Genomic DNA, 15736 nt, shown 5'->3' with positions numbered 1-15736 from the left:
GCGATGGAGTGAATTAAACAAATCCAAATACAGAAATCAGCACTGCAATCCAATGGTTCCTTCCAACACAAAGCGCAGGAACAATGGGTGGAGACGATGGCGTTGACGTTACAATGTTTCAAAGTAATCTGGTAGACAGCGACACGATGTGTTCATTTCAGACAGAACATCAAGTAAAATACCAGATTGACAGGTTAATGACGTCATGCAACTATTTCCCATATAAACACAATTAAGCACCTTAATATGTTAAATTGTATTAATTTCATTAAAGCAAGTAACTACAGCCACAGTTTCTGCTAGGATCAAAGAATCTGTTAAGTGCTGTGATGGAAGTAAGTAAAACCATGTTGCAGTGCACACTTATAAAGTTGTTTTAACGCCAGTGAACGCAGTATTTAGCATTTATCTACAAAATTGCAATATTGTGTTATTTAGCTTAAACTGCGATTAAACTTAACATTTTCTCTGCAAGTAAATTTTAATGAAAATAGCAGCATGTAAAATTTGTCTCCAAACTGCTTTCCGTATGGTTGCCTTCTATGTGTTCAGCACCATGGACAGAGTCTACTCAAACAAGTCCTTACGCTCAGTTTGTATAAAAGAAAAATACAGTCTTTGTCAGTATGTTACAACATTTTAAATGAAGAAAAGTAAAAGTAACAAATCATTAGTCATATGGCAGCACCTCTAGTCCAAAGAGCATGCACATTACTGTTGGTCGCAGTTAAAACATAACTTTAATAAACTTGGAAAACTGCACTAACTTGGAATCAAACTATTCAAGGGATGCATGTAGCTATAGGGCAATTTTAGCAGACTTGCCAAAAAAGAAACACAATATACTTGTATTAACCAATGATCCTCCTCTGAAAGCACAATGACTATTGTTTTAAACATTTTTCCATAAACAGATGAACTAAAGCTTTCTGGGAGAATCCTTTTGGCTTTTCTTATGTCTGTTTATGGCCTTATGGTATGTGTTCAAAGTGAGTTATTACTCAGATAATTATCTACTGAGAGTGCAATAATAATTAATCTGAAGATGAACCATTGCTGAAAGGAAAACAAGTAACGTCTTAAAGAAGGGATGGGGTTCTAAAAAGTAAGTAGACAGTTCAACTTTTTCATCTTTCAATGAGAAAAATATTAGGAAGACAAAACAATATAATTCCACTATTTCTAATTGACATATAACATACTAAGTTCTTAGATAAAACAGTAAATTGATGCCACTGGAGCAACAACACCTAAAAGAAAACTGATCTGATAGATAAGAAGATTAAAAATATAATAATAATCGTTGAGTATTTTCTGACAATATGTTCTGGCAAGTTAATTGTGAATGGGGTGTTAACTAAACATTTGCCTTTGATGAATGTTAGTTAAGAACATTTGATATAATAGCATTTAAAAAAATGTAACTGAAATAGACGGTTGCTCGAAATTGGCAAATATCATGTAGAGATTGACATCACACGTTTCTCAAAAAGAAGCTTATTTCAGTCTTTTCTTACCTGGGGAGGGTCGTCCGACTCCCCAAACGCCTCGAGAAAATCTGATGGACTTTTCTTCAGAGTCTGATCAGCGGGCAGCGTGTTGTCATTGTATGATGTCACAAACTTAAAATCACTGGTTCTTGAACCTGTGGTCAGGTACGCGTCATAATTGTAAGTGCTGCGTAAAGTTCCTGTGCCATCAACATCTGCGTAATTAGGAGGGAGATAACCGCTGGGGATGGCAACTGCTCCATCAAACAACAATCTTGGCTTTCTCCTGCGACAAAACCTCAAACCCAGGATGATGATGATGAAAGTCAGGAAAAATGTGGACACAGACACCAACGCGATGATCAGATAAGAGGTCAGTTTGGAATTGCTCTCATTATAAGACAGATCCTTCAGTTCTGGTACCTCAGCCAAGTTATCAGAAATAAGTAAATACATGGAACAGGTGGCAGACAGAGAGGGCTGTCCGTTATCTTTCACTGCCACTACAAGGTTCTGTTTCATGCTGTCAGATTCAGAAATGTCCCGGTGTGTCCTGATCTCTCCGCTGTGGACACCAATAGTAAAAAGTCCCGGATCAGTGGATTTGACTATTTGATAGGACAGCCAAGCGTTCTGTCCGGAGTCCGCGTCCACCGCGATCACTTTGGACACCAGAGAGCCTCCGTGTGCAGCTTTGGGGACCAGCTCGGTCATGAAGGAGTTGCCATCTGGGGAAGGGTAGAGGATCTGAGGAGAGTTGTCATTCACATCTGAGATGAACACACTCACGGTCACGTTGCTGCTTAGAGGAGGAGAACCGTTGTCTCTGGCCATCACATGGATTTTAAAACTCTTGAACTGTTCATAATCAAACGACCTCACAGCGTGGATCACACCCGTGTCTCCGTTCACAGACAGATAGGAGGACACAGGGGCACCGTTCACCTCACCAGCTAACAGAGAATATACCACTGTACCGTTCTGTCTCCAGTCGGGGTCTCGAGCACTAACAGAACATAAAGTGGAGCCCATTTTATTATTCTCACTCACATATGCGCTGTACGATTGTTCCTCAAACACAGGTGGGTTGTCGTTGATATCAGCTACAGATAACTGAACACTTTTAGAAGAGGACAGAGGTGGAGAGCCCTCGTCAGTGGCAGTGATTGTAATGTTGTAATCAGACACTAGTTCGCGGTCCAGTTGTCCTGTGGTCACCAGAGAATAATAGTTTTTAATAGAAGGAACCAACTTAAAGGGGACACCCTGCTGGATGGTGCAGCGGACCTGTTGATTTTTCCCAGAGTCTGCATCCTGCACATGAATGATGCCCACCTCTGTACCCAATGATATGCTCTCGGGTATGCGGTTTGATAACGAACTGATATGGATGACTGGGGCGTTATCATTGACGTCAGTTATATCTATTACAACTTTTGTTTCTGTAGAAAGGCCATAACCATCTTTCCCTTCAATTAGCATTTCAAACTTCGACTCTTCTTCATAATCAACATTTCTTGCAAGTATAATTTCTCCGGTATTTTCATTTAAAGAAAATATTTCCTTTGCTATATCACTTATTCCGCTGAATTCATATGTTACTTCACCATTAACTCCTTCATCTGCATCTGTAGCACTCACTGTTGCAACTACTGTATCTATAGGGGAGTTTTCAGGAAGAGAAGCCTCATAGATTGTATGAGTGAAAACTGGGGCGTTATCATTAGCATCCAGTACGGTGATGTTAATGACTACTGTGCCTGATTTCGGAGGATTGCCACCATCGACAGCTGTCAGCAATAAAGCCATATCTTGCTGCTCTTCACGATCTAATTCCCTGTCTAAAACTAACTCGCTGTATTTTGTGCCGACGGCATTCGTTAGTACGTTCAGAGCAAAATAATTATTCCTTTGCAAAATGTAATTCTGAACAGCATTTTGTCCTATGTCTGCATCGCGTGCTGCATTTATTCTGTAGCGAGAACCTTTCGGAGCTAATTCACCAATATCCAATTTAACGACGTCTTTAACAAAAACTGGTGGATTGTCATTTACATCCTGAATTTGCAAAGATATCCGGTGCGATTCGAGTGGATCTTCGAGTACTAGTTCACATTTTAAATTGCAAGAAACCTTAGCTCCACATAGCTCCTCACGATCAATCCGATCACCAACAACCAGTTCTCCAGCATCAACATTTATCTCGCAGTAACGTTTACGGTTTTCTTTGAGAGCAATCCGAGCCTTCCGAGCGGAAAGACTGCTTACTTGAAGCCCAAGGTCCTTGGCTATGTTTCCAATCACCGATCCTTGTTTCATTTCCTCGGGGAAAGAATAGCTCACATCGCCACAACACAGCTCTACTGCCAGAAGAAAACACATGAAAGTGCAGACAAGGTTCACCGAAAACACGAAATATGCCATCACTCAAAAAATAAACTGAATGAAAAAGAAGGAGGTGGTCAGCATTCCTCAGAAACACAAAATCATGTGTTCATGTGCGAGTACTTCAAGGAGTACAGTGCAGTGGCAAACAATAAGCTTTAACACTGTGGGTGGAGACGCTTGATTGTCTCATCTGTAGCCTGTTTTACAATTTTCGATTGGTAGACAGCGACACTCGCTGCATCCTACAAGGACTACAAAATAGCCTCAAGTTGACGAAAAGCAAGAAACTTAGCTAATCGAAAGAGACTTCATCCCGAGAAGAATGGCAGATGACAAAAGGCGCTTTCTATTGATTAATTCGGTTCTGTTTTATCTGTTCAATGCCATCTACCCCACGGTACGTTAGCAATAAAATGTAGTACTACATTGTTTGATACTGTTGCTACAAACATGTATTTCTTGTTTATAAATGTAATTGAGCAAAAACCTGTAAAAACTCTTAACTGAAAGCGTGAACCTGAAACAACATCCAAGCAAAAATTCAGCCTAAAAGAATGAGTCGCTGAATACCGAATTCAGCTCTGTAGCAAAAGTCGAAACTATTATGAAGGAAAAAACATTTTTTTTCTCATTATTATATTAAATTATTCTGCAACGTTTTTTGTTTTGCTTAATTCATTTATTTATTTATTTTTAACGAATGGGTAAATCCAACTGCAGAATTTCGTTGAATAATTAACACAACATATTTGACTGTGAGTAAATTCAAGAAAAAATTCTAATAATAATCACAACAAACAGAACGGAGTTTTATGATGTATGAAGGCAAACCTTTACAGGTATTCGCTCTACCAAACTAAGAGTTGAACCTTAGGAACATCCACAGTGAAAAATCCAGTATTCAATCTGCAGGATTTCGTATCGTTTATCTCTGTGATTTTTTGTTTCTTTTTTCTTAATTAATTAATTAATATATTCATTCAGTTGAAATAAGGCCAATGACATGAACTGATATTAAAACAAAAACGACGAATTTTTTGTAAAATTCTTGGTTAATGATGTTATTCGGAGCTTTACTAACTCAAGTTCATAAGTACAGTAATATACAATATTTTCATCCATGAAAAAAAAGTTTTATGAAAATAGTTGATTTGATTAAAAGAAAGTAACACCGAAGATGTGTTTCCGAAGAAGGGTTGAATTTTTTTTGAATGACGTAGGTGTAATGACGTCAACGTGGTATTCTTACCTGGGGAGGGTCGTCAGACTCCCCAAACGCATCGAGAAAATCTGATGGACTTTTCTTCAGAGTCTGATCAGCGGGCAGCGTGTTGTCATTGTATGATGTCACAAACTTAAAATCACTGGTTCTTGAACCTGTGGTCAGGTACGCGTCATAATTGTAAGTGCTGTGTAAAGTTCCTGTGCCATCAACATCTGCGTAATTAGGAGGGAGATAACCGCTGGGGATGGCAACTGCTCCATCAAACAACAGTCTGGGCTTTCTCCTGCGACAAAACCTCAAACCCAGGATGATGATGATGAAAGTCAGAAAAAACGTGGACACAGACGCCAACGCGATGATCAGATAAGAGGTCAGTTTGGAATTGCTCTCATTATAAGAAAGATCCTTCAGTTCTGGCACCTCAGCCAAGTTATCAGAAATAAGTAAATACATGGAACAGGTGGCAGACAGAGAGGGCTGTCCGTTATCTTTCACTGCCACTACAAGGTTCTGTTTCATGCTGTCAGATTCAGAAATGTCTCGCTGTGTCCTGATCTCTCCGCTGTGGACACCAATAGTAAAAAGTCCCGGATCAGTGGATTTGACTATTTGATAGGACAGCCAGGCGTTCTGTCCGGAGTCCGCGTCCACCGCGATCACTTTGGACACCAGAGAGCCTCCATGTGCAGCTTTGGGGACCAGCTCGGTCATGAAGGAGTTGCCCTCCGGAGAGGGGTACAGGATCTGAGGAGAGTTGTCATTCACATCTGAGATGAACACACTCAGGGTCACGTTGCTGCTGAGAGGAGGAGAACCGTTGTCTCTGGCCATCACATGGACTTTAAAACTCCTGAACTGTTCATAATCAAACGACCTCACAGAGTGGATCACACCCGTGTCTCCGTTCACAGACAGATAGGAGGACACCGGGGCACCGTTCACCTCACCAGCTAACAGAGAATAAACCACTGTACCGTTCTGTCTCCAGTCGGGGTCTCGAGCACTAACGGAACATAAAGTGGAGCCAGGTTTGTTATTCTCACTCACATATGCGCTGTACGACTGTTCCTCAAACACAGGTGGGTTGTCGTTGATGTCAGCTACAGATAACTGAACACTTTTAGAAGAGGACAGAGGTGGAGAGCCCTCGTCAGTGGCAGTGATTGTAATGTTGTAATCAGACACTAGTTCACGGTCCAGTTGTCCTGTGGTCACCAGAGAATAATAGTTTTTAATAGAAGGAACCAACTTAAAGGGGACACCCTGCTGGATGGAGCAGCGGACCTGTCGGTTATTCTCAGAGTCTCTGTCCTGCACGTTAATGATGCCCACCTCTGTACCAGTTTGCGCGTTCTCGGGTATAGGATTAGACAGTGATTTTAAATAAACTACAGGGGCGTTATCATTTTCATCAGTTAGCTCTATGTAAACTTTTGCAGACGAACTTAATCCCAGACCGTCATTGGCTATGACTGGCAGTTCAAATGCATTCTTTTTCTCAAAATCAGTTGCGCCAATTACTCTGATTTCGCCAGTTTTAAAATCAATAGAAAACACCTTTTCATCGATATCTGACACGTGGCCAAAGTCATAGGACACCTCGCCATTCACTCCCTCATCAGCATCTGTAGCGCTGACTCTAACCACTACAGTATTAAGAGGAGAGTTTTCGGGTATGCTGGCTTTATAGACGGCTTGGCTGAATACTGGAGCATTATCATTAGCATCCAGTACGGTGACATGTATCATAACAGTGCTTGATCTCTGTGGTGAACCACCATCAACAGCTGTGAGAGGTAAATTAATCTCTCGCTGTGTTTCTCTGTCGAGTTTGTGATCAAGAACAAGCTCGACGTTGTTTGCATCAACCATTAAAATAAAGTTATCATTTTTTTGTAGACTGTACCTCTGAACAGAATTTTTGCCTATATCCGCATCGTGCGCGCCCTCTATTCGGAAACGAGTCCCCTTTTCTGCTGACTCCCTTATTTCCATTTTAATGGAATTTCTTTTGAATTGTGGAGAGTTGTCATTTATATCTTGAACATGTAGATTTATACGATGTAGTTCTAAAGGATTCTCCAGTACAAGTTCCTGGATTAAAATGCATGACGATTTCGTGCCACAAAGACTCTCTCTGTCAAGCTGCTCGGCAACGCTCAAATCTCCCGTTTGTAAACTAACGGCACAAAATCGTTCGTTATCTCCTTCTGCGTCAACACGGGCCTTGCGAGATGACAATGTAGTAATATCCAGACCGAGATCCTTAGCTATATTTCCAAAGACAGTTCCTGGTTTCAGCTCCTCTTGGATAGAATAGCTTACTTCAGTACACACTGATTGCAGCGCAAGTATACAGACGACAAAGAGGGTAATCAGGCCAGGTTCTAAAAATCCACCGTATTCCATAATTACAAAAACAGAAACATCCGCCAGCAAAGAAAAGATACAACGGAGTTAGTTCACCTCTCGAACGCGTTTGCGATGGAGTGAATTAAACAAATCCAAATACAGAAATCAGCACTGCAATCCAATGGTTCCTTCCAACACAAAGCGCAGGAACAATGGGTGGAGACGATGGCGTTGACGTTACAATGTTTCAAAGTAATCTGGTAGACAGCGACACGATGTGTTCATTTCAGACAGAACATCAAGTAAAATACCAGATTGACAGGTTAATGACGTCATGCAACTATTTCCCATATAAACACAATTAAGCACCTTAATATGTTAAATTGTATTAATTTCATTAAAGCAAGTAACTACAGCCACAGTTTCTGCTAGGATCAAAGAATCTGTTAAGTGCTGTGATGGAAGTAAGTAAAACCATGTTGCAGTGCACACTTATAACGTTGTTTTAACGCCAGTGAACGCAGTATTTAGCATTTATCTACAAAATTGCAATATTGTGTTATTTAGCTTAAACTGCGATTAAACTTAACATTTTCTCTGCAAGTAAATTTTAATGAAAATAGCAGCATGTAAAATTTGTCTCCAAACTGCTTTCCGTATGGTTGCCTTCTATGTGTTCAGCACCATGGACAGAGTCTACTCAAACAAGTCCTTACGCTCAGTTTGTATAAAAGAAAAATACAGTCTTTGTCAGTATGTTACAACATTTTAAATGAAGAAAAGTAAAAGTAACAAATCATTAGTCATATGGCAGCACCTCTAGTCCAAAGAGCATGCACATTACTGTTGGTCGCAGTTAAAACATAACTTTAATAAACTTGGAAAACTGCACTAACTTGGAATCAAACTATTCAAGGGATGCATGTAGCTATAGGGCAATTTTAGCAGACTTGCCAAAAAAGAAACACAATATACTTGTATTAACCAATGATCCTCCTCTGAAAGCACAATGACTATTGTTTTAAACATTTTTCCATAAACAGATGAACTAAAGCTTTCTGGGAGAATCCTTTTGGCTTTTCTTATGTCTGTTTATGGCCTTATGGTATGTGTTCAAAGTGAGTTATTACTCAGATAATTATCTACTGAGAGTGCAATAATAATTAATCTGAAGATGAACCATTGCTGAAAGGAAAACAAGTAACGTCTTAAAGAAGGGATGGGGTTCTAAAAAGTAAGTAGACAGTTCAACTTTTTCATCTTTCAATGAGAAAAATATTAGGAAGACAAAACAATATAATTCCACTATTTCTAATTGACATATAACATACTAAGTTCTTAGATAAAACAGTAAATTGATGCCACTGGAGCAACAACACCTAAAAGAAAACTGATCTGATAGATAAGAAGATTAAAAATATAATAATAATCGTTGAGTATTTTCTGACAATATGTTCTGGCAAGTTAATTGTGAATGGGGTGTTAACTAAACATTTGCCTTTGATGAATGTTAGTTAAGAACATTTGATATAATAGCATTTAAAAAAATGTAACTGAAATAGACGGTTGCTCGAAATTGGCAAATATCATGTAGAGATTGACATCACACGTTTCTCAAAAAGAAGCTTATTTCAGTCTTTTCTTACCTGGGGAGGGTCGTCCGACTCCCCAAACGCCTCGAGAAAATCTGATGGACTTTTCTTCAGAGTCTGATCAGCGGGCAGCGTGTTGTCATTGTATGATGTCACAAACTTAAAATCACTGGTTCTTGAACCTGTGGTCAGGTACGCGTCATAATTGTAAGTGCTGCGTAAAGTTCCTGTGCCATCAACATCTGCGTAATTAGGAGGGAGATAACCGCTGGGGATGGCAACTGCTCCATCAAACAACAATCTTGGCTTTCTCCTGCGACAAAACCTCAAACCCAGGATGATGATGATGAAAGTCAGGAAAAATGTGGACACAGACACCAACGCGATGATCAGATAAGAGGTCAGTTTGGAATTGCTCTCATTATAAGACAGATCCTTCAGTTCTGGTACCTCAGCCAAGTTATCAGAAATAAGTAAATACATGGAACAGGTGGCAGACAGAGAGGGCTGTCCGTTATCTTTCACTGCCACTACAAGGTTCTGTTTCATGCTGTCAGATTCAGAAATGTCCCGCTGTGTCCTGATCTCTCCGCTGTGGACACCAATAGTAAAAAGTCCCGGATCAGTGGATTTGACTATTTGATAAGACAGCCAAGCGTTCTGTCCGGAGTCCGCGTCCACCGCGATCACTTTGGACACCAGAGAGCCTCCGTGTGCAGCTTTGGGGACCAGCTCGGTCATGAAGGAGTTGCCCTCCGGGGAGGGGTACAGGATCTGAGGAGAGTTGTCATTCACATCTGAGATGAACATACTCACGGTCACGTTGCTGCTGAGAGGAGGAGAACCGTTGTCTCTGGCCATCACGTGGACTTTGAAGCTCCTAAACTGTTCATAATCAAACGACCTCACAGCGTGGATCACACCCGTGTCTCCGTTCACAGACAGATAGGAGGACACCGGGGCACCGTTCACCTCACCAGCTAACAGAGAATAAACCACTGTACCGTTCTGTCTCCAGTCGGGGTCTCGAGCACTAACGGAACATAAAGTGGAGCCAGGTTTGTTATTCTCACTCACATATGCGCTGTACGATTGTTCCTCAAACACAGGTGGGTTGTCGTTGATGTCAGCTACAGATAACTGAACACATTTAGAAGAGGACAGAGGTGGAGAGCCCTCGTCAGTGGCAGTGATTGTAATGTTGTAATCAGACACTAGTTCGCGGTCTAGTTGTCCTGTGCTCACCAGAGAATAATAGTTTTTAATAGAAGGAACCAACTTAAAGGGGACACCCTGCTGGATGGAGCAGCGGACCTGTCCATTATTCTCAGAGTCTTTGTCCTGCACGTTAATGATGCCCACCTCTGTACCAGGCGGCACGTTCTCTGCAGGGGGGTTCATTAGTGACTTTATATATATTACTGGTGCATTGTCATTAACATCGGTGATATCGATCATTACTTTAGCGTCGGATGAAAGCCCATAACCATCTTTGGCCTCTATACGCATCTCATATTTTGAATTTGTCTCAAAATCAAGCATTCCTGTGACCTTTATCTCTCCTGTTTTACTGTCCAGTGAAAAAACCCTTTTAGCTCTTTCTGTGATGCGATTAAATTCGTACGACACCTCTCCGTTCACTCCTTCATCTGCATCAGTTGCGCTTACAATTACAACTAAAGTGTTAAGATTTGAATTTTCAGGTAGATTGGCTTTGTAAACGGCCTGGTCAAACACTGGCGCGTTATCGTTAGCATCCAACACAGTAACGTGTATAACGGCACTTCCTGACCTCTGTGGATTTCCACCATCGACTGCAGTCAGGATGAAATTTAAATCGTGCTCCTTTTCGCGGTCTAGCTCTTTATCTAGCACCAGCTCGATGCTCTTAGTCCCATCAGCATCTTCTCGAACAGATAAAACAAAATGGTCATTCTTTTGTAAACTGTATTCTTTGACTGCGTTCTGCCCAATATCTACATCATGTGCTTCATTGACGCGGTATCGAGCTCCTTTAACTGCTGATTCTCTTATTTCCAACTTAACTGTATCTTTGGGGAAAACTGGTGAATTGTCGTTTACATCCAGAATAAGCAGTGAAATACGGTGCAGCTCCAAAGGGCTCTCCACGACTAATTCAAATTTAAGCATGCACGAAAGCCTCTCCCCGCACAGCTCCTCCCTGTCAATCTTCTCCCTGATGACAAAATTTCCAGTCTTGAGGTCAATGTCGCAGTAATGCTGGTAGTTTTCCTCTGTATCAATCCGGGCTTTACGAGTGAACAATTTTGCTACTTCCAGGCCGAGATCCTTGGCAATATTCCCAACAATGGATCCCGGTCTCATCTCCTCCGGTGCAGAATAGCTGAGGTCCGCAGCGGTTATCTCGAAAAACAGAGCAAAACCGAACACAAAACAGAGCGAGGCTTGTCTTTTTAGGGCCATTTTTTCACCCAAAATGACACGAATACAAAAATGCCCCTTCCGCTGGGAATATTACACAAAGTAATAACAAAACAGCGTATACCGCGACTACAACAATGGTAGCTCTAGTTTTAGACTAATATCTTCGTTGGTAGTGGGTGGGGAATTGAACCTCTTCACATCTGCTAGTGAGCAGCGACGCTGTGAGTTAATTTGAGATATTACAAATAAACATGTTATAAGCTAGTATAAAATGCCACAGTTACAGCCACAACGACCACCGTAATCGTTTTGTTGCCAATTTTAATTCACAAAAGAAACCGATTTTTCCTGCAAGTTTGGACTTTGATTTTGTGTTAAAGTACAAAAAAGCACAAAGTTTCATTCAGCACCACAGACAGCGCTTCAAGGGTGAAGAAAAGACATACATACTTCCCTCATTTAAATTTTCTGAAAGTGACAACATGATGGACTTTTCTAAAAACACATTAAAATAACACTAGTTCTATATTTTTAAAAAACAAATATTTATTGGAGAATCTAAAGTCCCGCAAAAGAAAAAAACAGGGTGTTTAATCATAGGGCATAGAAAATGAGTGAAAGAAATTTTTAACGAAGAATAAAAGAATAATAATTTCATTTAGTCTATTGTTTGATGATTAAAAAACGCCTGGAACTACAACCTCTAATAGGCGTTTGCAGTAGACACACAATTTACACGGACAAAATTAATCAATATTCTAAGTGGTCTTGAAATTTGAGAGAGAATTTGTTTATTTTTCCATTAATTAAGTAAATGTGCCGTTTGTTAAACGTAGTTAGTAAACATCACTTAACAACAGTTTCTATAAATGTACTAAAATTATTTTTTAAAACATTTCATCTGTAGCATAAGTACAAGTTTAACGAGCTCGTGATTACACGAATTACATTCAAAATATCAAACTGACTAGTGGAACTTCACATCTAACAGCAAGCAATGGACGTATTAGGCACACTGTCCTACAGAGAATTAACTGATAATTAAATTGATAAATGTTATTGACCACTCAGTATTTCAGAATGTCAATTTGTGATGACTGACAATTTTCACTTAAACATGACTAAAGTTATAATTCAACAAGTTGCAGACAAGTAATAATCGTAAAATATTTTTTAATCATTTAATATCTTTTTAAAATGGCAAAAGCCAGTAAAATAACTGCATAACTAGTGACATTTGGAAACAAAACGTGCACATCAGTCACTTCAAAAGGGCTGTGCCAAAAAAAGGAATATCAAGAAAATGCGTGCCAGTGAATGCCTTCCTATGAATCAACACCTCTAAAAGGTTTAAAAACTGAGAAGAAAGTAGCTGAAGTGCATAACATTACACTGCAACGTTAAATTAGATTATTTAAAAAAAAACATGTCCTACCTCTACAGACTCATCTGGATTATCAAACATTTCAGCAAAGTCTGATGGACTTTTCTTCAGAGTCTGGTCAGCAGGCAGCGTGTTGTCATTGTACGATGTCACAAACTTAAAGTCACTGGTTCTTGAACCTGTGGTCAGGTACGCATCATAATTGTAAGCGCTGTGTAAAGTTCCTGTGCCATCAACATCTGCGTAATTAGGAGGGAGATAACCACTGGGGATAGCAACTGCTCCATCAAACAACAGTCTGGGCTTTCTCCTACGACAAAACCTCAAACCCAGGATGATGATGATGAAGGTCAGGAAAAAGGTGGACACAGACACCAGCGCGATGATCAGATAAGAGGTCAGTTTGGAATTGCTCTCATTATAAGACAGATCCTTCAGTTCTGGCACCTCAGCCAAGTTATCAGAAATAAGTAAATACATGGAACAGGTGGCAGACAGAGAGGGCTGTCCGTTATCTTTCACTGCCACTACAAGGTTCTGTTTCATGCTGTCAGATTCAGAAATGTCCCGCTGTGTCCTGATCTCTCCGCTGTGGACACCAATAGTAAAAAGTCCCGGATCAGTGGATTTGACTATTTGATAAGACAGCCAAGCGTTCTGTCCGGAGTCCGCGTCCACCGCGATCACTTTGGACACCAGAGAGCCTCCGTGTGCAGCTTTGGGGACCAGCTCGGTCATGAAGGAGTTGCCATCCAGGGAGGGATACAGGATCTGAGGAGAGTTGTCATTCACATCTGAGATGAACACACTCACGGTCACGTTGCTGCTGAGTGGAGGAGAACCATTGTCTCTGGCCATCACGTGGACTTTAAAACTCCTGAACTGTTCATAATCAAACGACCTCACAGCGTGGATCACACCCGTGTCTCCGTTCACAGACAGATAGGAGGACACCGGGGCACCGTTCACCTCACCAGCTAACAGAGAATAAACCACTGTACCGTTCTGTCTCCAGTCGGGGTCTCGAGCACTAACGGAACATAAAGTGGAGCCAGGTTTGTTATTCTCACTCACATATGCGCTGTACGATTGTTCCTCGAACACAGGTGGGTTGTCGTTGATGTCAGCTACAGATAACTGAACACTTTTAGAAGAGGACAGAGGTGGAGAGCCCTCGTCAGTGGCAGTGATTGTAATGTTGTAATCGGACACTAGTTCGCGGTCCAGTTGTCCCGTGGTGACCAGAGAATAATAGTTTTTAATAGACGGAACCAACTTAAAGGGGACACCCTGCTGGATGGAGCAGCGGACCTGTCCGTTATTCCCAGAGTCTTTGTCCTGCACGTTAATGATTCCCACCTCTGTACCAGGTGACGCGTTCTCGGGTATGGAGTTAGATAGTGATTTTAAACTAATCCCAGGTGGGTTGTCATTTACATCTGACAGCTCAATTATTACTTTTGAGTCTGAGGTAAGACCATATCCGTCTTTAGCATCTACACGCATTTCATAAACGGACTCTTCTTCAAAATCCAAAGGTCCGATTACCTTTATTTCTCCTGTGATGTGATTTAAATCAAATGCTCTTCTGCCAGTCTCTGATATACGACTTAGCTCATAAGTCACCTTACCATTTAGACCTTCATCTGCATCAGTTGCAGCCACTTTAACCACTACAGTATATAAAGGAGAATTTTCAGGAAGACTGGCTTTATACACAGGTTGACTAAAAACCGGAGCGTTATCGTTAGCGTCTAAGACAATTACATGCACGGTAGTCGTGCCACTTCTTTTAGGACTGCCCCCATCCAATGCAGTAAGCAGTAATCGGAATTCCCGCTGTTCCTCGCGATCCAATTCCTTTTGCAACACTAGTTCAGCAAATCTGCCTCCATCTAATTTAGTCTGCATTTTCAGCACTAGATAACTGTTAGTCTGCAACACATATCTTTGAACAGCGTTTTGTCCAATATCGAGATCGTGTGCTTCCAAAATACGGAAACGGGATCCCTTTACAGCCAATTCATTGATTTCTATTTTTATTTCGTCTTTCGCAAAAACAGGTTGATTGTCATTGATATCTTGTATTTGTAATGAAATTCGATGTAACACAAGTGGCGCCTCTAAGACCAATTCAGATTTGAGGATGCAAGATGCCTTTTCGCCACAAAGAGCCTCTCTATCAATCCTCTCAGCTACAATTAAATCGCCAGTGCTTGGATTTATGTCACAATACCGTTTACGGTTCAGATCGCTGTCAATGCGGGCCTTTCGAACAGATAATTCCCCCACGTTCAGTCCGAGGTCCCTTGCTACATTTCCTATGACAGATCCGGTCTTCATTTCCTCGGGAAAAGAATAGCTCACATCTCCATAGCCGAAGAGAAAGGATTGAAGAAAGAAAGCAAAGCTGTATAGCAGGCCCGCCACCGAATTTCTACTGTGTGCCATCTTTGGACAAAAAATACAAAGAAAAACACTCGAAAACGTTTAACAGTCCAAAGTGTATCAGTGCGACAACAAGTGCGCTCTTTTCACATCAGTTATAATCGAAAATATTTCCAGAGAATGGTGGACAAAAGCACACCCAAAGGGACAGTTTGACAATGACAAGACTGCATTAACACTAACAAACCAAGAGCTATGGATGGAGGTATGTTTCCACTGCTGGTAAACAGCGACCCTCTGAGTTCATATGCGTTGTCTGCACGTGAAATATTTAACTTGCAGACAACGCATTGATTTCCTTTATGACCACAGCACACACAGCACACTTCTTAAAAAAAAAAAAGGGGGGGGGGGGGGGTTACAGCTAAATGTATTGTCAATTTATATTTTAATACCGATCTGGGTAGGCGACATTTTTCGACTGGTAAAAACATTAATTACTAAAGAAAAT

General features: G+C 40.9%; 3 protein-coding genes across 4 annotated transcripts in view; all 3 read right to left on the bottom strand.

The window, feature by feature from the left end:
* Window positions 1-15231, bottom strand: part of LOC308408488 (protocadherin gamma-C5-like) — a gene marked incomplete at its 5' end in the record, with an annotated part of 274775 nt that extends 259544 nt beyond the window's left edge. Inside the window, one exon of one of the 2 annotated variants that reach the window (XM_080900769.1) lies at window positions 12889-15231. In XM_080900769.1, coding sequence (XP_080756895.1) covers window positions 12889-15180 — 2292 coding nt within the window. The remainder of the gene's footprint in view (window positions 1-12888) is intronic. The other variant, XM_080900771.1, reaches the window with a different exon arrangement.
* Window positions 1181-7566, bottom strand: LOC308408504 (protocadherin gamma-A12-like). Its single transcript, XM_080900817.1, has 2 exons — window positions 6388-7566; window positions 1181-2777 (listed from the first exon to the last, which is right to left on the bottom strand). Exons 1-2 carry the CDS (start codon window positions 7510-7512, stop codon window positions 1503-1505), a joined length of 2400 nt encoding a protein of 799 aa, XP_080756943.1. The 5' UTR covers window positions 7513-7566; the 3' UTR covers window positions 1181-1502.
* LOC308408509 (protocadherin gamma-A11-like) lies at window positions 8765-11580 on the bottom strand. The gene has a single exon (XM_080900822.1). It carries the CDS (start codon window positions 11490-11492, stop codon window positions 9087-9089), a length of 2406 nt encoding a protein of 801 aa, XP_080756948.1. The 5' UTR covers window positions 11493-11580; the 3' UTR covers window positions 8765-9086.
* Window positions 15232-15736: the final 505 nt, after the last annotated feature.

Source organism: Rhamphochromis sp. 'chilingali', assembly GCF_963969265.1.
Source record: "Rhamphochromis sp. 'chilingali' genome assembly, chromosome: 13".
NCBI classification, from domain to species: Eukaryota; Metazoa; Chordata; class Actinopteri; order Cichliformes; family Cichlidae; genus Rhamphochromis; species Rhamphochromis sp. 'chilingali'.
This window is presented reverse-complemented; position numbering and strand designations above follow the sequence as displayed.

What these genes read in the sequence shown, in the direction of transcription:
- LOC308408509 (XM_080900822.1), bottom strand. Translation starts at nt 11,492, where the DNA reads ATGGCCCTAAAAAGACAAGCCTCGCTCTGTTTTGTGTTCGGTTTTGCT.
- LOC308408504 (XM_080900817.1), bottom strand. Translation starts at nt 7,512, where the DNA reads ATGGAATACGGTGGATTTTTAGAACCTGGCCTGATTACCCTCTTTGTC. An exon ending in ACTCTGAGAATAACCGACAG is followed by an intron (nt 2,778 to 6,387) that starts GTCCGCTGCTCC and finishes AAAAATCAACAG; the next exon opens with GTCCGCTGCACCATCCAGCA.